Source organism: Schistocerca gregaria, chromosome 1, assembly GCF_023897955.1.
Source record: "Schistocerca gregaria isolate iqSchGreg1 chromosome 1, iqSchGreg1.2, whole genome shotgun sequence".
In the NCBI taxonomy this organism is placed as follows: domain Eukaryota; kingdom Metazoa; phylum Arthropoda; class Insecta; order Orthoptera; family Acrididae; genus Schistocerca; species Schistocerca gregaria.
In genome coordinates, this window is record NC_064920.1 from 365,509,292 (window position 1) to 365,536,043 (window position 26,752).

A 26,752-nucleotide genomic window follows, 5' to 3' on the forward strand; every position below is an offset into this window, starting at 1 on the left:
CGACCGCGAGCCCCGAGATTGACCGAACCACCCTGCCCCCGCTCCCGCCACCCCACCCCTTTCCCCACAGCTTCCGGCGTGGAAGGCGAGAACAATATTTCATCCCGCGCCTCTGCGGCGGCGTTCGCTAGCCTTACGGGCGGTCCCCTCTGTAAATGGGATTTAATGCTAAATGGCCGCCAATTGGACAATTGCGCTGACCTGGGCGTGCAGCAGCAGAACGGCTGAGGTCAGCGGATTGCACCCAGCCGTCCACCCTTCCATTCTCCCCCCCCCCCTCTCCTCCCCCCCCCCCCCCGACCCTCTCGGGGCACGCCCGCGCGCAACCTACACTCACCCCTACCTCCTCCCCGCCCCTACCGCCCTACAGTCTAACGAGGCGAGCTTATATAGTGCGCGCGCAGCGAGACTGCCACCATTTGCGTTTGTTGTTCCTGGGCAGAAACACCGCGCCGCCATCATGTATCGTCTGCTCTCGTTCGCCGTGCTGCTTCTGGCTTTGCACTGTGCCCTGGTAAGCTTCCAGCTCTGCGATCTTTATGCTATACTTTGAGTGCCAACAGTTTAATGTTGGCCTTACGGTGGCTGTTTTTCATATCAGTTCGAACAGAGAATACATGTGACCTGTCACTTCATTTGCGATTCCACGAAGCGTTTCGGAGTATGGCGCTTCAGTCAGATTGATTTAGTTAAAATTACAGCTAATTTTCAGTATGTAACTTTGTGAGTAAACTAAGAGACATGTCTATACAGTCCACCTCTAGACTGTGCTACAGGTTGCTTATAAATCTGCCTACATGAAATCAATATCTGTGATACATTAACGTTTACGGAGTCCACCTGCAGCTATCAGTATAATACCTCGAAACTCTTGCTGGAATCGCAAAGAAAGTGAATAAAGATATTCGCCTCTTTTAATTGATCCCAAGTGTAATATTTATTTTATCTGTTCAAAAAAAAAAAAAAATAGCTCAAATGGCTCTGAGCACTATGGGACTTAACTTCTGAGGTCATCAGTCCCCTAGAACTTAGAACTACTTAAACCTAACTAACCTAACTGCCCAAGGCAGGATTCGAACCTGCGACCGTAGCCGACGCGCGGTTCCAGACTGTGGCACCTAGAACCGCTCGGCCACTGCGGTCGGCTTTGTCTGTTCACTTTGTGCGGTTCCAGGCGCTTCAGTCTGGAACCGCGAGACTGCTAAGGTCGCAGGTTCGAATCCTGCCTCGGGCATGGATGTGTATGATGTCCTTAGATTAGTTATGTTTAAATGGTTCTAAGTTGAAGTTAAAATCTTTTAACTCCAGTGAGAACGGCCACGAAAGCCTGCAGACTTACATAGTTCTAAGTTCTATGGGACTGATGACCTCAGATGTTGAAGTCGAAATCTGAACATTTCCGACATCATCTTCTGTTTGAGGTTGATGGAAGGGTGCAGCAGCGGAGGCGGCCGCAAATAATTGCGTCGTGTAAGGGGTAGAATGCCATTGGACAGATCGCGGCAAGAAAATGGTTTTCTCGTTTTAAGGAGGCTCGTTTTGGCGTTCGTGACCCTCCGCGTTCAGAAAGACCTTCGGAGTTTCATGAAGCTCGTTTAAACACATTACTCTCCAGTGTTTCACATCATAGTGCTCGAGAACTGGAAAAGATTATAAAATGTAATCATTCCTTCATCGTGCAACGTTTGCCTGCAAAAATCACAAAAATCTGTGAGTGTCCATACGTTCATCTCTAGTTGGTCGTCATCAATTGGCTCGTGAACGACAACGATCCTTCCTATCCTGTACCGTTACTCGCGACGAGGAATTGTACCTTTATTCCAAGATAATGAAACGAAGGGAATGGTTGCGGTCAAACAAAGCAGCAACTCAATGTACAAAGAACTGCGCGCTTCGCCTCACGAAAGGTAACGTTATGCATCTGGCGAAGCAGCGGCGGTGTGTTGTACTACAAACTGCTTCCCCGAAGTGTAACCATCACTGGTGCCATCTGTTGTCAACAACTGAGACGTCTCCAGGCGACGTCTTGCAGTCGCATTCCAAGAACAACGACTAGGAATATATAAATGACCTAGAATGTAGTGTCAGAAGTTCCTTGCGGCTTTTCGCGGATGATGCTTTAGTATACAGAGAAGTTGCAGCATTAGAAAATTGCAACGAAATGCAGGAAGATCTGCAGCGGATAGGCACTTTGTGCAGGGAGTGGCAACTGACTCTTAACATAGACATATGTAATGTATTGTGAATACATAGAATATTGTGAATACATAGAAAGAAGGATCCTTTATTGTGTGATTATATGATAGCCCAACAAACACTGGTAGCAGTTACTTTTGTAAAATATTTGGGAGTATGTGTACGGAACGATTTGAAGTGGAATGATCATATAAAATTAATTGTTGCTAAGGTGGGTGCCAGGTTGAGATTCATTGGGAGAGTCCTTAGAAAATTTAGTCCATCTCCAAAGAGTATTGCTCATCAGTGTGGGATCCGTACCAGATCGGGTTGACAGAGGAGATAGAGAAGATCCAAAGAAGAGTGGCACGTTTTGTCACAGGGTTATTCCGTAAGCGTGATAGCGTTACGGAGATGTTTAGCAAACCCAAGTGGCAGACTCTGCAAGAGAGGCGGTCTGCATCGCGGTGTAGCTTGCTGTCCAGGTTTCGAGAGGGTGCGTTTCTGGATGAGGTACCGAAATGCTTCCCCTACTTATACGTCCCGAGGAGATCATGAATGTAAATTGGAGAGATTCGAGGGTTTCCGGCAGTCGTTCTTCCCGCGGACAGGAAAGGGAGTTAATGACAGTGGCACGTAAAGTGCCCTCCGCCACACACCGTTGGGTGGCTTGCGGAGTATAAATGTAGATGTAGATGTAGGAAGACTGCGTGAAGCGATGCTATTCCATGATAACATCCTCCCGCATTCTGCTAGACTGACAAAAAAAAAAAAAAAAAAAAAAAAAAGAACTGTGCAGGAGTTGGGTTGAGAAGTCATTCCGCACTCACCAAATTCACCTGATCTTGCGCCGTGAGATTTTCATCTTTCCCGCTCTTTATCGAACATCCTTCAAGGAACTTCCTCTGCGGCTGAAAATACTCTCCGATCATGGCTCTAAGAGTTCTTCACCCTACTTGATTTGCCGGCCGCGGTGGTCTCGCGGTTCTAGGCGCGCAGTCCGGAGCCGTGCGACTGCTACGGTCGCAGGTCCGAATCATGCCTCGGGCATGGATGTGTGTTATGTCCTTAGGTTAGTTAGGTTTAAGTAGTTCTAAGTTCTAGGGGACTGATGACCACAGCAGTTGAGTCCCATAGTGCTCAGAGCCATTTGAACCACTTGATTTCTACAGTCGCGGAATCTAAAAGTTATCCCAGGGTTGGTAGACCTTTGTAAATTTATTATTGATGACTAAAGTCTCCGTCATATACATTTGTTATGGTTATTAAACTTGTGGAAAATGTGACAAACTTACGCACCAATCTAAAATACTGCCCGACTCTTCCAGCAACGTACGATTTCGGAATTTGAGCAGTAAATCTCTCAGTGGTAGACAATGCCTATCTTGTAACGCCTGCCACTGAAGTTTGTTGAGCATCTGTGTAATGCTCTCGCGATCACTAAACGATCTCGTCACGGTGGTACTCTTCGTTGGATCTTCTCTCTCTCTCTCTCTCTCTCTCTCTCTCTCCCTCTCCCTCTCTCCCTCTCTCCCTCTCTTTCTCTCTTCTGTTAAGAGTCCAAGGCTGATGATCAAGAATCGGTCTAATAGGTGCTTTACATGAATTTTTTTTCGTATATGAAACATATTTCCTTAAGACCCTCACAATCTCTGACTGGCATCTGGTGCTCCTACAGTTAGTTTCAGTTGAACGTTATACTCCAGGTCGTTTCGGACGGTTGTCGATTGATGTGATTAATGCAGGGACACAAAAACAACATTGTTCTAAGCCCACTATACCTCGCACCGAAATTAAGTTTATTGTGCGATTTCACCCCTTGTGACTCTAGTAGAGTCAACCGGTACCCTTGACAAATAGTAGGAGGCCCTTTTTCAGTTCCTTATTGGACACGATTTCTTCAGGCTCAGCCGACTAGAATATTCTGTCTTTTGCTCTTCAGAGCTTCTCATTTGAAGATTAGGTGTCGAAAACGGCTCTGAGCACTATGGGACTTAGCATCTGAGGTCATCAGTCCCCTAGAACTTAGAACTACTTAAAATTAACTAACCTAAGGACATCACACACATCGATGCCCGAGGCAGGATTCGAACCTGCGACCGTAGCGGTTGAGTGGTTCCAGACTGAAGCAGCCTAGAACCGCTCGGCCACACAGTTTAGGTGTCGTGCTCTTTCATCTACACTTAGGGGCTCGACTTCTTCCTCTGTAACCATAGTGCTTAAGTGTTTTTAATGTTCCCATGGTCACTCGTTTGTCCTGCCATGAGTTTAATCTGTTCCCTATTCAAGTTCAGGATTACAGAATTTCTCTGAATTATGATCATTGTTTGTAGATAGTAGCCCAGTATTCTACATACTATCTCGTGATCCAGTGTCATGGTTTTGATTTTTACCATCACTTTAGTCTGCAGGACTACTCGTACATTAGAATTATAAATGAATACCGTCATCGCCTCCCGCGAGATCCATATTCTCACCTCATACGTCCACACACTATATTTGTAGTGTCCCTACCCAACACGCTCAGTACCCGTGGAAAACATTCTTACCAAGTCCCGCCAAGAGTTCGGGTAATACACTACTGGCCATTAAAATTGCTACACCAAGAAGAAATGCAGATGATTAACGGGTATTCATTGGACAAATGTACGCTCCTGGAAATGGAAAAAAGAACACATTGACACCGGTGTGTCAGACCCACCATACTTGCTCCGGACGCTGCGAGAGGGCTGTACAAGCAATGATCACACGCACGGCACAGCGGACACACCAGGAACCGCGGTGTTGGCCGTCGAATGGCGCTAGCTGCGCAGCATTTGTGCACCGCCGCCGTCAGTGTCAGCCAGTTTGCCGTGGTATACGGTGCTCCATCGCAGTCTTTAACACTAGTAGCATGCCGCGACAGCGTGGACGTGAACCGTATGTGCAGTTGACGGACTTTGAGCGAGGGCGTATAGTGGGCATGCGGGAGGCCGGGTGAACGTACCGCCGAATTGCTCAACACGTGGGGCGTGAGGTCTCCACAGTACATCGATGTTGTCGCCAGTGGTCGGCGGAAGGTGCACGTGCCCGTCGACCTGGGGCCGGACCGCAGCGACGCACGGATGCACGCCAAGACCATAGGATCCTACGCAGTGCCGTAGGGGACTGCAACGCCACTTCCCAGCAAATTAGGGACACTGTTGCTCCTGGGATATCGGCGAGGACCATTCGCAACCGTCTCCATGAAGCTGGGCTTCGGTCCCGCACACCGTTAGGCCGTCTTCCGCTCACGCCCCAACATCGTGCAGCCCGCCTCCAGTGGTGTCGCGACAGGCGTGAATGGAGGGACGAATGGAGACGTGTCATCTTCAGCGATGAGAGTCGCTTCTGCCTTGGTGCCAATGATGGTCGTATGCGTGTTTGGCGCCATGCAGGTGAGCGCCACAATCAGGACTGCATACGACCAAGGCACACAGGGCCAACACCCGGCATCATGGTGTGGGGTGCGATCTCCTACACTGGCCGTACACCTCTGGTGATCGTCGAGGGGACACTGAATAGTGCACGGTACATCCAAACCGTCATCGAACCCATCGTTCTACCATTCCTAGACCGGCAAGGGAACTTGCTGTTCCAACAGGACAATGCACGTCCGCATGTATCCCGTGCCACCCAACGTGCTCTAGAAGGTGTAAGTCAACTACCATGGCCAGCAAGATCTCCGGATCTGTCCCCCATTGAGCATGTTTGGGACTGGATGAAGCGTCGTCTCACGCGGTCTACACGTCCAGCACGAACGCTGGTCCAACTGAGGCGCCAGGTGGAAATGGCATGGCAAGCCGTTCTACAGGACTACATCCAGCATCTCTACGATCGTCTCCATGGGAGAATAGCAGCCTGCATTGCTGCGAAAGGTGGATATACACTGTACTAGTGCCGACATTGTGCATGCTCTGTTGCCTGTGTCTATGTGCCTGTGGTTCTGTCAGTGTGATCATGTGATGTATTTGACCGCAGGAATGTGTCGATAAAGTTTCCCCTTCCTGGGACAATGAATTCAGGGTGTTCTTATTTCAATTTCCAGGAGTGTATATTACTAGAACTGACATGTGATTACATTTTCACGCAATTTGGGTGCATAGATCCTGAGAAATCAGTATCCAGAACAACCACCTCTGGCCATAATAACGGCCTTGATACGCCGGGGCATTGAGTCAAACCAGAGCTTGGATGGTGTGTACAAGTACAGCTGCCCATGCAGCTTCAACTCGATACCACAGTTCATCAAGAGTAGTGACTGGCCTATTGTGACGAGCCAGTTGCTCGGCCACCATTGACCAGACGTTTTCAGTTAGTGATAGATCTGGAGAACATGCTGGCCAGGGCAGCAGTCGAACATTTTCTGTATCCACAAAGGCCCGTAGAGAAACTGCAACATGCGGTCGTGCATTATTCTGCTGAAAGGTAGGGTTTCGCATGGATAGAATGAAGGGTAGAGCCACGGGTCGTAACACATCTGAAATGTAACGTCCACTGTTCAAAGTGCCGTCAATACGAACAAGAGGTGACCGAAACGTGTAACCAATGGCACCACATACCATCACGCCGGGTGATACGCCAGTATGGCGATGACGAATACACGCCTCCAATGTGCGTTCACCGCAATGCCGCCAAACACGGATGCGACCATCATGATGCTTTAAACATAACCTGGATTCACACGAAAAAATGACGTTTTGCCATTCGTGCACCCAGGTTCGTCGTTGAGTACACCATCGCAGGCGCTCCTTTCTGTGATGCAGCGTCAAGGGAACTGCAGCCATGGTGTCCAAGATGATAGTCAGTGCTGCTGCAAACGTCGTCGAACTGTTCGTGCAGATGGTTGTTGTCTTGCAAACGTCCCCATCTGTTGACTCAGGGATCGAGACGTGGCCTCACGATCCGTTGCAACCATGCGGATAAGATGCCTGTCATCTCGACTGCTAGTGATATGAGGCCGTTGGGATCCAGCACGGCGTCCCGTATTACCCTCCTGAAACGACCGATTCCATATTCCGCTAACAGTCATTGGATCTCGACCAACGCGAACAGCAATGTCGCGATACGCTACAATCTGACCTTTATCAAAGTTGGAAACGTCATGGTACGCATTTCTCCTCCTTACACGAGGCATCACAACAACGTTTCACCAGGCAATGTCGGTCAACTGCTGTTTGTGTATGAGAAATAGGTTGGAAACCTTCCACATGTCAGCACGTTGTAGGTGTCGCCACCGGCGCCAACTTGTGTGAATGCTCTGAGAAGCTAATCATTTGCATATCACAGCATCTTCTTCCTGTCGGTTAAATTTCGCGTCTGTAGCACGTCATCTTCGTGGTGTAGCAATTTTAATGGCCAGTAGTGTATGTGTGCATCCGCACTGAAGAAGGAGGTCATGGCCGGTATTGCCAGTACTACATACCTACATGGACATGCCCGAAAGAACAGACATCATTGATGACTTGCAGCCGTCTAGAACGAAATTAAAATTATATATTAATACCTTCAGCTGCTGACGGATGTTGATACATATCAACGGGGACAGGTGAAAAGGTGAGAATGTGGTTCTCGCGGGAGGCGTGCGCGAGATAGTCCCTGCAGTCGCACTATCCTCTGTGCCCTCGTTGGCTCAGACAGTCCGCCTTTCGCCGCGTGCAGCTCGGACTTGTTTACGTCCCGGCTGCGAACGTTCGAGGAAGAAGCGGTGTTTACACCGTCGTCACTCCCGTGTGTCACTGTTTGAGTCGAACGCAATGGCGCACAATTTCCGAGAAACCACGATACAGTTCACGTTCTGTAACTAGTATTCAAGACCGAAGGCTTTCGAAATCGAACGTTTCTTGAGGGACGAAGTGCAACTTAATTACACGGAGATTATTGGAATACAATTATCAATCGTGAGCAGTACTCTTTACGTAAAGATGATTGACGACCATTGAAGCCACCAAACGAGGAGTCCAGTTCCGACACTCCGATGGTCATATTGCCGAAGTTTTAGTCGCTCATTCGGGCCTGGGCGTGCGTACGATTCAAGCCTTCGAGCTCCCTTTCGAGGTACCAGAATCATTGGTCACTGAATCGCTCCAGCCATATGGCAGAGTTATCACTCTTACGGCCGAACGTTGGGCAAGTTTTAGCACGTATCCAGTGCTCAATGGTGTCCGACAGGTGGGAATTGCCCTTACGAAACATGTGCCATTGTACATGAACATCGGCGGATGTCGAGCTATTGTCATCTATGATGGACAGCCCCGGACATGCTCAGGGTGTGGGGGTGAAGGACATCTTCGATCTGCGTGTATGCAGAGGATACTCGTGCAAATCCCCAGCGGAGACCTCCAGAATCCGACTACACCAACGTCACTGCCGATGACTTACGTGGCGGCGCTTCGCGGGGAGGTGACGCCGAGTTCGGAGCGCACTGTCGAACCGACGCCGCAGTTGATTGAGGCGCCTTCGGACCCCACTGAAGAAGGAATGGCTCCGACCAACCTCCAATCGCAGACATTACAGGTAGTGCAGAAAGAGGATGACAGCATCACAACAGGCATGGAAGCTGAAGCGGAACGGCCCAGGGCGTTTTGGCGGCGGCGAGAATGCAGGTGATGCAAGATTCGCCAACACCAGAGGCCGAGGTCAGGGCCCGCAAAAAACGCTCGCCAAAGCGCCGAAAGAAGCGCCGACTAAACTCTGCGGAGACGCTCCCTTCTCTTCTTAGGAGCCCAGATGAGTCTAACACTATGGACCTGTCTGACTTGGAACCACCAGCTTCGGATGTCGCAGACCACATGAATTCGGACAGTGAAAAGATGTCATGTCGTTCAGACGAAGCATCCGCTCAGGGGCCTGCTACCCCTTCTGCGGTGGAGTCTAAAGCTGCGAAAGAACAACAGATGCCACACATCAATGCCGCACAGGAAAATTTGGAGCACCCCAATAATATCAGCTGGTATGAGCAGGACGACGAAATCACCGATGCGGACCATTCTACTGGTGGGGACTCGCATCCGTCTGCATCTCAAGAAACCTAATACCGCAGGGACTCGTCCTTCGGGCGACCCTCTGCGGATGTGCAAAGGGACTGTCGATACGGTGCAACTTTGTCATTTTAACATCATGTGGAGATGACAGCTACTCGATCCCAGGCATACAGAATAGGGACAGTGAATGTAAATACCATTAGATCGCCCGTGAAACAGCAGATGTTTAGGGACATGATATACGCGTCGGATGTGGATATACTGATGGTGCAGGAAATTTACATTTCTGAGTTCCAGGAAGTCCATGGGTACATCTCCTACACCTCGCCGCAATAGAACAACGACAGTGGAACGGCGATATTGGTCCGGGACGGGATTCCGGTTCGCGACCTGGTTTATCTACCTTCGACACGAGGACGGGCGATAACTGTTAATGGAATTCGCATTCTCAATGTTTATGCCCCTTCCGGCACCGACAACAGACGGGCGCGTGCGAGATATTATTCGGAAGAGATTGTGCCCTTATTTACCGGCAGATTCGATCATTTCATTATAAGTGGTGGCTTCAATTGTTTTTTAGCCCAAAAAGACCAGACACCACATTACAATACCTGTCGTGAGTTGCATGTGCTATGCCGGGGTCTGGAGTTAAGCGACACCTGGGACATGATTCATAGGAACCGTGAGGGATGTACTTTTTATACTAGTCACTCGGCGAGCAGACTCGATCGAATATATGTTTCGGTTGGCCTACAGGATGAGGTGGTCGACGCGGAACGATGGCCTGCGCATTTACTGATCATCTGGCTTACATTTGTACCATATCACTCCCTAAGCAAAGTGTGTGGAGAAGCCGCGGGCCATGGAAGCTCAATTCGTCACTTTTGGCGGACCCCGAATGTCGTCAGAGAGTCGAGGAGGTATGAGCCACATGTCAACGCCGTCTACCAACATATACCTCCGTGCTTCAGTGGTGGTTCGAATTTACTAAGCCGGCAATAAGAAAAGCTCTCATACAGTATGGACGGGATAAGACGAGATGGCAAAGAGACACTGTTGATTATTATTACACCATTCTTCGTGAGCTGTCATTCCAGGTGCCGTCTGCAGAACATCATGCAGAAGTTCATCGTGTCAAGGCACAAATCCTATCGATCACGCGACGACGACTGGGTGGCATCCTAATACGGGCAAGAAGTCTCGACACCATCACTGGGGAACGTACCTCGATGCACCATGTGTCGCGGGAACATACCGCAGGGCATTGGTAACAGTGCTCCACGGTTTAGATGGCCGTCAACTGACAACACAACAGGACATTGCAAGTGAATTTTTAGAACATTTCCGCCACCTCTATGCCGGTACACCGACGGGCCGTCTGGTGGAGGAAGAGATACTGCTACATCTGCAAACGACACTGACAGAGACGGATAAGGCAGCGCTTATGGAGCCACTCACAGAAGACGATATAAAGGTGGCACTCACAAAAGGAGCGGCCCATAAATCACCAGGGCCAGATGGGGTTACGCTAGAGTTTTATCGAGAATTCGTGGACATGATGATGCTACAGTTGGTGTCGATGTACAATGAGGCGATGCGTCCGGACATGCGCCTACCGTCGGATTTTGTAACGGGCTTTCTTCTTCCCATTCCGAAGATGGCGGTGAGTCGCAGTGTTAATCAATATCGGCCTCTCACTATGCTAAACACCGACTATAAAATCTTTGCACGACTACTAGCGTCTCGTCTCAAGCTGGCGATATCCAGGACAATATCCCCTGATGAGGCTTGCCTAGGGGTGCGAAGCAACATCTCCTCGGCGTTAAGTGAATACCGTGACGTTATCGCCCTTGCGGAAAGGTGTTAAATGGGAGCAGCGATGGTATCTATGGACTTTGACCGTGCGTTCGACAGGATAAACCATGACTTCTTGGCGTCAGTCATGAGCCGAATGGCGATTCCACATGTTTTCATCTCCATCGTTATGAGGCTAATACGAGGGTCTACGTCGAAGGTGATTGTAAACGATCGGGAAGCGGGCTCGATTTCTATTAACAGCTCAGTCCGACAAGGGTGCCCACTCTCCATGATGCTGTTTGCGATAGCGCTTGAGCCGCTGATGTGTGTTATGAGGCGCTCACTTACTGGGATAGCGCTTAATGAGAACTCTTTCGTTTGTCGCGCATATGCGGACGACCTGATCCTCCTTGTCAGATCAGGACATGAAGTGCGTCAGGCTGTTGAACATCTAGACTCTTACGGGACGGCGGCAGGCAGTGTCGTTAACATGACGAAATCGAAAATTATGCACATTGGACGGGGTCTGGAAGACGTACCGGGACCGTTTCAGACGGTGGAATCGCTGAGATGTCTGGGGATTACATTTACCCGTTCACTACGGCGGTCAGCGGCGGCAAGTTCTCGGCGGCTTCTGTAGAATGTTCGTCTGACGATACGCGACATCTCACTGAGAGCCTTTGACATGATCCAACGTGTGGCATACACCAACGCGCACATAGCGTCACGACTGCCCCATATAGCGCAGATCCTACCAATACCGAAGGGTATTGCAGACCGCCTCATGGCTGCCTTTGGTTACTATGTTAGTACTGGTATGTTATTTAAGATCAAATATGATACGTCAACGCTACAGTTCTGGAACGGTGGCCTCAACCTCACAAACGTGCGAAACAAAGCTCTGGCGCTTTAAATGCGAGCGATGATTTGAAATTGGCAACAAAGAAGCATACCATAATGTCAGCACTGATAGAAGTACGAACCCCCTATTGCGGTGGGCAATATTTCACCTTCTCTTGCACACATTGCCTCATTTCTTGTTGATTACAGTTATGTTCGTCTGAAAGTACATTCGACGAGAATACCCACGACTCGGGAGATTTATAGATGCTTGATGGATCACCATGGCCGCAACATAATGGAATTCAAATACCCGTCGAGAACGTGGAACCCCCATTTGGTGTGCAGTGCATACTCCATTACTGTCAACAGCAGCGAGATCGATGTGGTATATTCTTATAAACCGTAAACTTGTAACCAGGAGTCGATTACATACAATTCATATGGTCGATTCTTCGCTTTGCACAAACTGTGGACTGTTAGCAACGGAAGGACATGGTTTAGTGTGTGGCGCAGCGAGGGACGTCTGGATGCTGACGCATCGAATACTGGCCTTCCTTCGGTGCACTAACTACACAGAAATCACATCGGATGTACTTTTTCTACCGGACATGACCTTTTTTCCCAAACAAAAGACATATGCGGTCAATTGGAACGCTGGACTTCGACGAAATATTTGTATTCGTACGATATTAAGTCCGTGATGGATTATTGGATGTATTTACAAGAACAACACGAGCTCATACGGAGTCATACGAAATACAGGACTTACTTTTCCAATTTTTGGGAAGTGTTTTTCACAATCCGCCCGACAGCTGGAGTGTCCCAGAACTGAGAAGACTCCTGCAGCAGAACAACTAGAGACAATACTACACGGTTCAGTTATATTGGCGTATAGCCCACTGAGAAGAAAACTGGCCCCTACCTGTTGGCGCCAGTTGTGACTGGATTACGTTAAAGTGAAATAATAAAAAAAAACACACACACACACAACGATGGTAAACACCGAAACCGCCTCAGGTAATGGTCTTTCGAATGGTCTACGCAGGAGAAATACATACCGCCCATACTAGCAGAAATGGTCAAGATTATATGGCTTTCTGCCAGGTTTATGATGCGACACCGCGTGCTGCAGGGATTGTGATGCAGATGACAACTTCATTTTCACTCCCGCCCGTGTCTAGGATTCTCATTTACTTTATTCCTGTTACAAAAAAAAGAAAAAAACAGCCTTTGCGTTGATTTTATGGTTTCCAAATTGTTTTTGCTGTCTCGATACTTTTCTTATCCCTAGGACAGCACAATTGTACGAATAAAGATTGTTTGTTTACCCTGCCTTCCTGTTACCAAAAAAAAAAAAAAAATGGATAGAGTGTCTACCCTATAAGCAAGATATCCCGGTTTCGAGTCCCGGTCGGGGCGCACATTTTCACCTGTCTCTGTTGATATATATCAACGCCCGTCATCAGCTGAAGGTTTAATATACAATTCTAATTTCGTTCTAGATGGCCGCAGGTCATCAATGGTGTCTGTTCTTTCGGACATGTCCGAAAGAAGAGACACCATATCCATATAACTACCCGTACAGTCTGACCCCAGCGCCTTCATCTGTTTTTGACCTGTCAGTAAACCAGACTGTGTGTCCTGAATGGTGTCGTGGTTCATTCTTCCACTTCTCCCTTCTTCCAGTAGTTACATTAAGGGTGACTGAAGCAGCTGGAAGTTACTGTATGGTCGGCCGACATTTCCCCGACGGTTCCTATATTTACCATACTCACTATATTGGTTTGAGATTCTGGAGATGCTAAAGGAATCCAGATGCTTCCAGTTCTTAACCTGTATGCCCCTGCCGCTGCATCCATTGTAATTAAAAGACGTAATGGGGGCATGTTCAGCACGGTCACCATCCCAGCAGTGGATGTGCTGCTGATTCCGCCTGTTCTGGCTAAGCAGGTCAATCTCCGAACCTCGCCGAGCTCCTTGGAAATCACCTGCTATATTATACCACACTATAGCACTGTATATTATCATAGGCCTCATCACAGTGATGTACATCCAGTACATACTTCTAGGTTTTCGAACCCGTTAGCTTTCACAGGCTTTCTGCCTTGGAACATAAGCTGACTGAAAAAAATCGCAGCACCAAGAAGCAGTTGTATCACATAAACGAAAGTTCTTAGGTGCGTTTCTACATCTTAAAGATGATGTCCATCCAAATTTCGCGCCAGCCTCATAAGAGTGACGTTAATAGCGCCTGTATGAGGATGCAAATCAGGTGTGCTTTAAATACACACTGTAGCGGTCGTGACCATTAGTTATATTTAGAATTGGACGTTATGAGTCGATGTTAGTCAAGAATGCTTTTAAGGCCTCAAAGACACCATTATCAACACTTGACTGAGTTTGAACGAGGTCATGTAATTGCGCTACGAGAAGCCTAATGTTCCTTCTGCGATACCGTACAAAGACCTGACAGGAATGCCAGTGCATATGATTGCTGGCAGCAGTTGTCACGAGAATATAGAGTCGACAGAAAATCAGGCTCTGGTCGACCAGGTGGCGCTATCGAGATGGAAGACCATCGTGTTCGGTGTGTGGCTGTGGCGCAAAGTATTCCATCTGCAGCAGCAATCTGAGCAGCAGTTCAAGGACACCTCCGAGCCAGTTGCTCTGTAGTGTACATTCCACTGATCCCAAACCACCGCCACTTCAGTGGTGTCAAGCGAGAGGTCATTGCAGTACAGGTGGACGTCTTTTGTTTTTTCTGATGAAAGCTGATTCTACGTAGATGGCGACGTTTTGGTTAGAAGGAGATTAGTTGAGGAACTGTACCCAACCTGGCTGCGTGTTGGACACACTGGACCTGCATCTGGAGTTATTATCTGGACAACTGTTCTTCAGAGTCCTCTGTCTGTCTCTGACAGAATTACAGTGTTATCAGCTAACAATGAAGTTTTTATTTTTTCCTCTGAATTTCAACTCTCGTGCCAATTTTTTCCTGGGTTTCCTTTACAATTTGCTCGTTGTAGACATTGCAAAACAATGAAGGTAAGCTGCAGCTCTCAAATTTCCTTCTCAACCTCAGCTTCTCTTTCATATCCTTTGACTGTTTTAAATGTAGTCTGGTTTCCGTACAAGTTGAAAATAGCCTTCTGTTCCCTGTACTTTATGCCTCCTATCTTCAGAAATTCAAAGACAGTGTTCCAGTTAACACTGTTGAAACATTTCTGTAAATCTACAAATTGTATAAATGGAGGTTATCTTTTGTTTTTAACCTAACTTTTAAGTCAAGTCATAGTCAGTATTGCTTCACATGTTGCTACATTTCTGTGGAAGCAAAACAGATCTTCCCCAAGGTCGGCTGCTATAAGTTTTTTTCAGTATTCTGTGAATAATTTGTGTCAGTGCTGTGCAACCATGGCTTATTAAACTGATAGTTCGGTAGTATTCACACTTGTCAGCAGAATTGGAAGTATTACATTCTTCTTGAAGTTATCCCATGCACCCTGACTTCAAATTTGTTCGTTCATCTGGTGATTCGGCCTGTCCTCCAATGTCCTCCAAGCATTACGAATGACCCATGCTTCTAGGCTAATCCTACACAGTTTGCATAGGAACCTAATTAAATCCTTTCCTGCTTGTTGCATTACAGCTGGAAAGGTACCATCTGGGAATCGTGACTTAAATGGTAGAAACGTTCCCACCGTCCTCCCCCCCCCCCCTTTTTCTAACAACATATTCTCTGGGAGATTCCCAGTTTTCCCTTTGGCTGCTCGTAAACTAGTGCCTGTCATGGATTGACTCCAGGTCTGTGTTATCTGATAGAGTGCATTGGGGGAAGTGAGTCTTGCGACCACATCCAGTATCTCACTCGTTGTCCTTTTATACTGACCACCCTCCTTCCTTATAGCACTTCCTAGTTAAGTTGGTATTGTAGCGAATATATTAAAAAGACTAGAGAAAGTAGTTGTACCTTCCCCTTCCTCCCGAATACTTTCCAGCAAGACAGCTTCGCATGCTTAATGACAATATTGTGTTTGATTATGATTGTTACGATACACAGTGTGTTATGTGTATAAGCGCAAACATTTTTTTTTTTTTTTACTTTTGAATACATTATGGGAGTGACAGTGATCAGTGCGTTACAATTATTTACTATTAAAAACAGTCTTGATCACAATTTATTTATTACGGTGACCGGTTTCGACCACTACTGTGGTCATCTTCAGACCAATGGGTAGGAACCTCCTCCTGCTGGAGAATCAGTAGTGAGAATTGGTAGTTATTCTCCAGCAGGAGGAGGTTCCTACCCATTGGTCTGAAGATGACCACAGTAATGGTCGAAACCGGTCACTGTAATAAATAAATTGTCATCAAGACTGTTTTTAATCGTAAATAGCACACATTTTTATTGTGGTACTTTAATATGCGCACGCATCAGCGTGTTGATTGTTTTCTCTCTGCGTTTAACAGTCTTGCTACAAACACATTACCGACTTCACGATGTTACATTTTCTGTTTGGTCGCAACTGCACCACTAAGTGGACTACACATGTCAGTATAGACTGACCATTTTGCATCCACGCGGCCGCACTTCATTGCATGACCTCGCTGCCCAGTGGAAAATAAGCATTAATGGCTTGCTCTTACCACACATACTTGGAGGTGCTAACCAATGTAGAAACATACTACTCTAACATTTATAACTATTAGTCTGCAACTGACGCCTATACTGATGTAATGTCGTTCAGTACACCGCCCTCGGTCACTAATAAAAAATATATGCCCTTATGCCCTTCACACCGTGAATAATGCTTTTATGCCAATAGGTCATCCTGTGCCTCAGGGCTCCATGCGCAGGGCCATGGGGCAGCAATCGGCCTCCCCTGCCGTTTTGCCGACTTTCCACACCGCGGAGCCGCTACTACTCGATCACGTAGCTCCTCAAGTGGGGTCCCGAGACTGAGTGCACCCCGTACCAGTCCTCCCGCCAAGGTAAAATCCTGGGCGGTACCGTGAATCGAACCTGGGCCCTCCGCAGGCAGCTATCTACTCTGACCACTTAGCTGCAGAGGCCGATATATTAACGTAAAGGACGGAGAGAAACGTCTAAGCGTCTTCAGATGCCTTTATCCAGTAGTCTAACAAAATTGTTGAGCCTTTCGTGTCCCCTTGCTGACATCCCTGGATCCTTAGTCCAAGTTTCAAAAATGGTTCAAATGGCTCTGAGCACTATGGGACTTAACATCTGACGTCGTCAGTCCCCTAGAACTTAGAACTGCTTAAACCTAACTAACTTAAGGACAACACACTTCGACGTCCGAGGCAGGATTCGAACCTGCGACCGTAGCAGTCGCGCGGTTCCAGACTGAAGCGCCTAGAACCGCTCGGCCACTGCGGCCGGCAGCCCAAGTTTGTTTAATGGTTTTCACGACGTTTGACTAGCATGAGTGGGTGGTATCGTGAAAGATACACCGTCGATGGCCGCTCGCAAACTCGAGGCAGTCATCAATGGGGAGTAACAGCAGCCACTGGTGCTAGCCAAACGTCGTGAAAATCATACGTGAATGCAATACCAAACGGATTGACAAATAACAGAAAAAGGGCACATCCGCCGAGAACTGCATAGTGGTCTCCGCAGCGTATCGACATCTAAAACACATCTTGTTGATGAAACGCAGGAGGACTGCAAAAAAAAAAAAAAAAAAAAAAAAAAAAAAAAAAAAAAAAAAAAAAAAAAAGTTCAAATGTGTTGTTGATGAAACGCAGGAGGACTGCAAAAAAAAAAATGTTCAAATGTGTGTGAAATCTTATGGGACTTAACTGTTAAGGTCATCAGTCCCTAAGCTTACACACTACTTAACCTAAATTATCCTAAGGACAAACACACATACCCATGCCGGAGGGACGATTCGAACCTCCGCCGGGAGCAGCCGCACAGTCTATGACTGTGGCGCCTAAGACCGCTCGGCTAATCCCGAGCGGCAGGAGGACTGCATTCATCCTCGTATAGACGAGGGGGTCATTAGAGCACAGGCTCAGATAAAACTGTATTTGGAACAAGCAATGTTGTTTTCAAGGAATCTACTGTCATCTGCCCAAATCGATGTAGACAAACTACAAAAACCGTGAGTTTGAATGGCAGAATGTATTTCTGAAGGCTCCTCCTAAAGGCGAGCTCAGTACCTTAACCATAAGCATTGGACCATGTCGGTCAATTTCATGCTCATGAAAATACTCGATTACGTTTGTAACCGCAGTTCTGTTACGTGCCCTGCCAAACAAACAATCGGCAAGTTTTCACACCCTTTATGGTTCCCGCTTTGTGGGCATTAGGCCGTGTTTCAGCGTCAAATGTTTCGTCTCCTAATTCTAGAGGCGTCCTAAGAAGCTACAAATTTGATTTTCAGTCTTAAATACGCCCATTGCTCATGTAACAGAAATCACCTTGGATGTAAATACCGCCTCGAGCGCCTGCATTGTATAATCAGTCGTCAGATTCTTTCCATAACACTGTTTTGTCAAAGTCGATAAAGTCCTACCAACAGCCGGAGCGGTACAGCGAGACACTTGTTAGTTTGGAAATTGCTAAACAGTCCAACGCGGCGATCGTATGATGTGACTAAGGGAGTCTACAAAAAGTCAAGATAATTGTAGTCGAACAGCGATTCAAATTTCTCCTTTACACAAGACAAATGACGTTCTTAATTTCTGCGCCGCCCGTCTCCAAATGTGGTCCTGCTCTTAGTAGCGTGTTTCTAAACTGCTCCATTAGTCGCCCTGTCCTAAGCGAATATGTAGGAAGGGTAGAAAACTTACTGCTCAACATTAACATTGCAACATCAAGATAGATAGAAAATACTGTCATTTTGTTTATTGTGCGTATACAGTATAACTGAAAGAATACTTGAGTAAATTTATACGTCAATTCACGCTGTACACAGCGTGAAATTTAGTACAGACAGTTGCCACCTTGGGCGATAACAACTGCGCTAATCCAGCTGGACGTCGAGTCGAACTGAGTTTGGATGATACACTCCTGGAAATTGAAATAAGAATACCGTGAATTCATTGTCCCAGGAAGGGGAAACTTTATTGACACATTCCTGGGGTCAGATAATCACATGATCACATTGACAGAACCACAGGCACATAGACACAGGCAACAGAGCATGCACAATGTCGGCACTAGTACAGTGTATATCCACCTTTCGCAGCAATGCAGGCTGCTATTCTCCCATGGAGACGATCGTAGAGATGCTGGATGTAGTCCTGTGGAACGGCTTGCCATGCCATTTCCACCTGGCGCCTCAGTTGGACCAGCGTTCGTGCTGGACGTGCAGACCGCGTGAGACGACGTTTCATCCAGTCCCAAACATGCTCAATGGGGGACAGATCCGGAGATCTTGCTGGCCAGGGTAGTTGACTTACACCTTCTAGAGCATGTTGGGTGGCACGGGATACATGCGGACGTGCATTGTCCTGTTGGAACAGCAAGTTCCCTTGCCGGTCTAGGAATGGTAGAACGATGGGTTCGATGACGGGTTGGATGTACCGTGCACTATTCAGTGTCCCCTCGACGATCACCAGAGGTGTACGGCCAGTGTAGGAGATCGCTCCCCACACCATGATGCCGGGTGTTGGCCCTGTGTGCCTCGGTCGTATGCAGTCCTGATTGTGGCGCTCACCTGCATGGCGCCAAACACGCATACGACCATCATTGGCACCAAGGCAGAAGCGACTCTCATCGCTGAAGACGACACGTCTCCATTCGTCCCTCCATTCACGCCTGTCGCGACACCACTGGAGGCGGGCTGCACGATGTTGGGGCGTGAGCGGAAGACGGCCTAACGGTGTGCGGGACCGTAGCCCAGCTTAATGGAGACGGTTGCGAATGGTCCTCGCCGAAACCCCAGGAGCAACAGTGTCCCTAATTTGCTGGGAAGTGGCGGTGCGGTCCCCTACGGCACTGCGTAGGATCCTACGGTCTTGGTGTGCATCCGTGCGTCGCTGCGGTCCGGTCCCAGGTCGACGGGCACGTGCACCTTCCGCCGACCACTGGCGACAACATCGATGTACTGTGGAGACCTCACGCCCCACGTGTTGAGCAATTCGGCGGTAAGTCCACCCGGCCTCCCGCATGCCCACTATACGCCCTTGCTCAAAGTCCGTCAACTGCACATACGGTTCACGTCCCCGCTGTCGCGGCATGCTACCAGTGTTAAGGACTGCGATGGACGGCGGCGGTGCACAAATGATGCGCAGCTAGCGCCATTCGACGGCCAACACCGCGGTTCCTGGTGTGTCCGCTGTGCCGTGCGTGTGATCATTGCTTGTACAGCCCTCTCGCAGTGTCCGGAACAAGTATGGTGGGTCTGACACACCGGTGTCAATGTGTTCTTTTTTCCATTTCCAGGAGAGTAGATACGGAACGTCATTCCATGCACAGTATCTCAGTGCTAGAGTCCATCTGTCGTAGTGGACGTTCCACAACCAGATGTTTTGTATGGGCCAGAGAGCTGGAGATCGTATTGGCCAGGACAACACTTGAATAGCCACACATATCAGATTATAAAACCTCAGGCAACATGCTGTCTGCGTTATCCTGATGAAAGATTTCAACGAGACTTCGACCACGCGGCACAGTTACGGTGTCAACATGTCAGAAATTTAACGGCTGCTATTCAAATTACTGGCTCAGCGAGCTAGACGTAATAGCTTTGAGGCAACGCGTACCATCACGCCAAGTGCTAGGCCCTTAAGAAAATGACGAACACAGTGTGTTAACGTTCCTTCTACTCGAAGCTTCCACACACGGATGCGGACATTGTGATTTATCCACTACTAGGTCCCGTCCAGAAGGCGGCGAGGCGCCATTCCTCTGTTCAGAGCTGTCCTCGGACGCACCACCGTCGGCACACCTCTCTCTGTTTCCGCGTCAGGGGAGGTCGCAACATTGATCGCCCTACTGTTAGTCGATGATGACCCACGCGTAGTCGCGCTGTATGTGGGGATACCTGGCTTCCTGCAAACAAGGCCATTTCCTCACCGAAGGCATGTGACGCCCCTGTACCATCCCGCACCGACGAGAGAGCAGTGTACTGTCCTCTCAGGTGCTACTCGCGTGCGTCTGTTGAGATGCTGCATGGCGTTCAGTATGGCCCCCTGAACACATAGATTCCATATTCACATCGCAGAAATGTCCACATGGCAGAAATGTGGTGGAACTGTAAATTGCAGTCTCGAGAGTCAATGTCCTTGCTGCTTTCGAATTTCGAAATGTGCTGGCAGGCTTTTCTTCTTCTTACACGAGCCACAGCGCGATCTTCTTACAAAGAAACAATATTCAGATACGATTTATGAATGAGAAACACGCTATCTAATCTCTCCCTTACGTATTTCACATATATGATGTCACTATTACTTTGTGATGTTGAGCTGAAGTGCCAATCACACGCATATCTAAGCATATAGTACATGTCATGCTAGTTTGATGTTCGTTGCATGCGGCCTTCACAATGTTGCTATTTAATATCTAGCCGCTGGCACTATAATTCATTTGTCAGGAATTGATGAGCGTGTTACACTATAAGAAAAAAAAACGATAAACCACTAATAAATTATCGGAATGGGACGGAAATCGGTACATGTGATGTTCACGTACAGTCGTTTGTTCCAGCAGTCACATAAAACATTGTGTCTATAACTTATCTGAGGAGGTTCGAGTGACGTAAATATATTAAATCATGTCTGCTTTTCAGTGTACTGATACTTTTGGGAAAATATTGGTCAAATTTTTCATTTGTGTATCCGTGGTAGGGTTTTCTCGACTCTTACTTGCTTACAATGGAAACATGTATACATGCTCACTTCGCTGTAATTTTCCCATTTGGAGCCGGCATTATAAATTACAAATTGGAGACCGCACACGGCGAACAACAAGACATAAGACATGTTGTTGTTGTTGTTGTTGTTTTGGTGGTGGTCTTCAATCCTGAGACTGGTTTGATGCAGCTTTCCATTCTACTCTATTCTGTGCAAGCTTCTTCATCTCCCAGTACTTACTGCAACCTACATCCTTCTGAATATGCTTAGTGTATTCATCTCTTAGCCTCCCTCTACGATTTTTACCCTCCATGCTGCCCTCCAATGCTAAATTTGTGATCCCTTGATGCCTGAGAACATGCCCTACCAACCGGTCCCTTCTTCTTGTCAAGTTGTGCCACAAACTCCTCTTCTCCCCTATTCTATTCAATTCCTCCTCGTTAGTTACGTGATCTACCCATCTAATCTTTAGACATAGTTGACTCGTAATCTAGTATTTTTCTCTTAGATATTGGGCAACCGCGGGGGTTAGGTTCTGGGGAGAAAGTCTGTTTTTCCGCTCCGCACCTTACTCCTCGCAAGCTTTTTTTATAGCTGCCTAATTAGGCACTCATTGTACATCATTGAGATACTGATACCCAGTTCGTCTGCATCGTCATGGAGATTAGTTTGCTGAACATTTGGATGCAATGCACCGTCTGTCGTGCCCTCCACAACCGCAAAGTTGTATATTATTGCAGTCTTCAATCGGACGTTTGTTAAAGGAATTGAACAGCATTTGTACAAGGAAAGTATAAAATCCAATCGCCGACCATTCAAGAATCACCATTGTTCCTCCGAAGGATTCGAGCTATTTTTGATATAAAAAGTGGGTTTAAACCAGAAATATGCAAGTGATCATATTGCTCTGTCCAATCAGTGTGCGTTAAGGTTCCAAAATTTTCACCAGTAAAGAGAGAGGAATTAAAGTTCTAGTCGCAAATTTGAGACGTGGACGAATTATAAAAGCTATTGGAGAAAGCTGTCAGGATAACAGAAGAACAGCGTACAATCACGCCGGAGAGCTGCAAATGTTGACAATGGCTGTTAACAAGTGATGGCGCTCCCCGGCTCGAATAACAATAGGTCACCTGCCGCTTTGTCTCGCTGTAGCGAGGAAATGAACATCTCCGTTACATTACGCGAGCCAGTTGAGTGGTGGCTGGGCTGCAATTTCGATGGTCTATCCCTGCTGTGCTTTCGCCTTTTGTGCGTCGACGTGCATCCGGCGTTTGCAGCAGTGAAACTTTTTACAGGAAGTTATTTCAAACGCTACACTGGCTACCCGTATGATGAGTCTGCACGCGAGCAGCGAAATTCACGTGTCGCTCGTACTCTAAACGTGGCGTGTAACTGCTTCTTCCTGTCGTTATATATAGACGTGTTTCCTAGCATATATTTTTAGGTGCTTGTCAGGAGGTGCTTCTCACAGTGGTACTCAACACAGAGCGCAGAAAGTGACGCTCGTACATTCCTCTGTGGCGGTAGCACTTTAGCTGACCGCGTCACTTGAGAGGCGACACTAGTTTACTGGATCCAACGCTGAAGACGTGTTCTTGATACTCTTTGTTTGAAGTCTGAGATTGCACGTATAAATCTGAACGACCTGCCTGAAATGTAAAAGCCAAACTCACAATACAGAGCTATCTGAATTCTAGGCAGCGTTTTCCGCATGTTTCCTTCCTCGCTCTCTGCTGAGGACCTCAGGACCTCACAAGTTAGTATCAGTCAAAAAAATGTTCAAATGTGTGTGAGTTTCTAAGGGACCAAACTGCTGAGGTCATCGGCCCATTTAGTAACACTCCACTTAATTTTCAGCAGTCTTTTGTAACACCGTACACCGATCTGAAAGTACACAGGTGTACGAGACGTAAGGACGAAAGTCACTTTCGCATGATGTGTCAATTCCAAGTAACATATCTCGACGAAACGTGGACATAAATTGAAAAAACTGCTACAGTATAGTGCAAAATGTAACTGAAAAGAAGAAATACGCAATGAAACGAACAGAAATGACATTTTTATTCAATGGCAATAGTTACGCTGACGTCACAGCGATTTTTAATGAGCCGGCCGCTGTGGCCGAGAAGTTCTAGGCGCTTCAGTCCGGAACCGCGCTGCTGCTACGGTCGCAGGTTCGAATCCTGCCTCGAGCATGGATGTGTGTGCTCTCCTTAGGTTAGTTAGGTTTAAGTAGTTTTGAGAGTAGGGGACTGATAGCGCTTAGAGCCATTTGAACCATTTTTGACTCTTGATGGTCCATGAACATTACAGAAGGCAGGACATGGTCGTTAACTGTATGAGCACAATGGACGGCAATGAATGTCCTGCAACGTGCTGCCATGGTGGCCAAAACACTGATAAAGAGTTGTGGTTGGATTCCCACCCATCCACCAGTACGGTTGACATCTGTGGATAGTCGTTGTTGCGTGTGGATGTGTTGCAACGTCTCCCCAAAACATCCCACACGTGCTCGGTGCGATTTAAGCTGGGGGAACGGCCAGGCTACTCCGTTCGCTGCATATCATCTCGTTCCAAGAGCACCTCCAACTGCACATTTAGATGCATTTACGCATTAAAAAAACTTTGAGTTCTGCCTTACGGTAGGTCTTGTCATGGGGGAAGCCTAGTCAGAGACGTCCAACGCATGAGCGTCTAGGGAAGTGATTCCAGTAGTGGTTTCCCGTTGCCTTCCACTGTTGAAGATGAAATAATAATTAGGACAACACAACAGCCGCGCGGGATTAGCCAAGCGGTCTTAGGCGCTGCAGTCATGGACTGTGCGGCTGGTCCCGGCGGAGGTTCGAGTCCTCCCTCGGGCATGGGTGTGTGTGTTTGTCCTTAGGATAATTTAGGTTAAGTTGTGTGTAAGCTTAGGGACTGATGACCTTAGCAGTTAAGTCCCATAAGATTTCACACACATTTGAACATTTGAACAACACAACACCCAGTCCCTGAGCGGAGAAAATCTCCGACCCAGCCGAGAATCGAACCCGAGCCCCTTGGCGTGACAGACCGCCGCGCTGACCACTCAGCTATCGGGGCGAGTTTCACGCACTGTCATCCATAAAACTTAAAGTCAGGCATGAACGCACCACTGAAAACACGCACGTGCAGAAAGAGTGCAGTGTTACAATAATGTTGACCGGCGATTGTATTTTGTACAAAGTTTTGGAGGACAGTATGCTCATGCAACATTTTGCCTCTCCACACCATAACGCCTGGACCACCAAAAACCTCGTGTTTTTATGGATAGCAGTACGCGACCGCATCTAACTGCGCAGCTATAGAATCTCTTGGAACAACAGGATATCGGGCGAATGAACTGGGCTGCCTGTTCCCTCCATCGATCATGTGTGGGGTGCGTTGAGCAGACGTATTGTAGCACGTCCACACGCACCAACAATAGCAGTTGTAAGCCGCACTGGTGCGGAAATGGAATGCCCTACCACAACTTCTGAATAATCTTGTGACCTGCTTGGGAGAAAGTTACGGAGCATGCACTGCCTTCCTTGGCTATCATGCAGCATATTGAGCAGCATGTCCTGTCATTTGTAATGTTCTGGGGACCATCATGAATCGTGGTGACTTCAGCGCAAATATTAAGTTTCAAAACCGTGTTACTTGCGTTCTTCTCATTGCATGTTTCTTTCAGTCACCTCCTTTACTATACCGTAGCAGCTCCTTCTATGTGTAGTTTCATCGTGCTATGTTACTTGACAGTGACACATCATGCGAAAATTACTTTCGTCACTAAGTTTTGCATTTAAGTACATATCCATACGTTCCTCCAAAAGAAGGTCTTTTCCGTGGCATCTAGAGACCATACATACCTCCAATCGATGTTAATCGAAAACTATACAGATTGTTCTCCTCCTAATTCCCGTACACAATCTCTCTCTCTCTCTCTCTCTCTCTCTCTCTCTCTCTCTCTCTCTCTCTCTCCCTCCCTCCCTCTCCCTCTCCCTCTTTCAAACACACACACCCACCCACACCCACACACACATACACACTCGCACACACACACACACACACACACACACACACACACACACACACACACACACACACACAATATGTGTTTAGGAATTTGGAAATCAAGGGTTCAATAGTTTTAAGATTATGTCGTTAGTTCCTCAACGTCTAAAAAGTCGGACATGTCTCTATACAGAGTGATTTTTTCCACCGTGTACAAACTCAAGGGATTGATCAATGAGATGATACGAAACAGAAAAGATCTAATAAACTTATGTTGGGAAACGCATGGCTTCCATGCTAGAGACCATTTATTCAACCACATTTTGTTACAGAGGCTGCGGTCTAACTGGCACTGTACCATGCAACCACAGTTACAGAATGCATGGTTTCCTCCTATATGGTGGCATTGTTCCTCATACGTTATGCCCTAGTGCCCTGTTCTTCCATAGTAATTCGTAATGTTGTGTCCGATTCACTTCTCTTGCTGACTCACCTTGTAGTGGATGTGATACAGCGTTGTACACAATGATTCCGTATTCGAATCGAGAGCTTGTGGACATGGTGTTTACTTGCGGAAAGCCAAATGGCAACGGGCGGCGGACAGCAAGGCTATATCAGGAAACATATCCCCGCCGACAACAACCGCAGAATGCAATGTTTTCAACAGTGTTTCGCCGTTTGTCTGAAACAGGGTCGTTTCAGGGAGCAGGAAATCGTGAAGGACGTACCCGAAACGTTCGGTCACCAGACTTGGAGGGAAATGGGATTAACACTGTGGAAGGCAACCCACCGTGTCAGTAGAGGCATTTGGCCCGCCAATACAGGATAAGCTAGACGAGTGTGTGGAACATTCTCCAGGACAGTTGTTACTACCCTTATCAGTTACAGCGCGTGCAGGGTTTACCAGCGACAGACTTCCCACACTGGGAGCGGTGTTGTTACTGGTTTCTTCACCAGGCAACCACGATTCCGGGATTTCATAACAGTCATCTTTGGGATAGCATGCAGAGCCCCCACGGTATGGTGACATCAGATTATCAGCATCGGTGCAGTGGGAATGTGTCGGCCGGGTTTTTTGGCGACCATATTTTGCGATA

General features: G+C 47.5%; 1 protein-coding gene across 1 annotated transcript in view; it reads left to right on the forward strand.

The window, feature by feature from the left end:
- Positions 1–372: 372 nt before the first annotated feature.
- LOC126346830 (uncharacterized) overlaps positions 373–26,752 on the forward strand; it is a 104,625-nt gene continuing 78,245 nt past the window's right edge. The window contains exon 1 of the mRNA XM_050002222.1: positions 373–514. Within this exon, the coding sequence (XP_049858179.1) occupies positions 461–514 (54 nt within the window). The 5' untranslated portion in view covers positions 373–460. The remainder of the gene's footprint in view (positions 515–26,752) is intronic.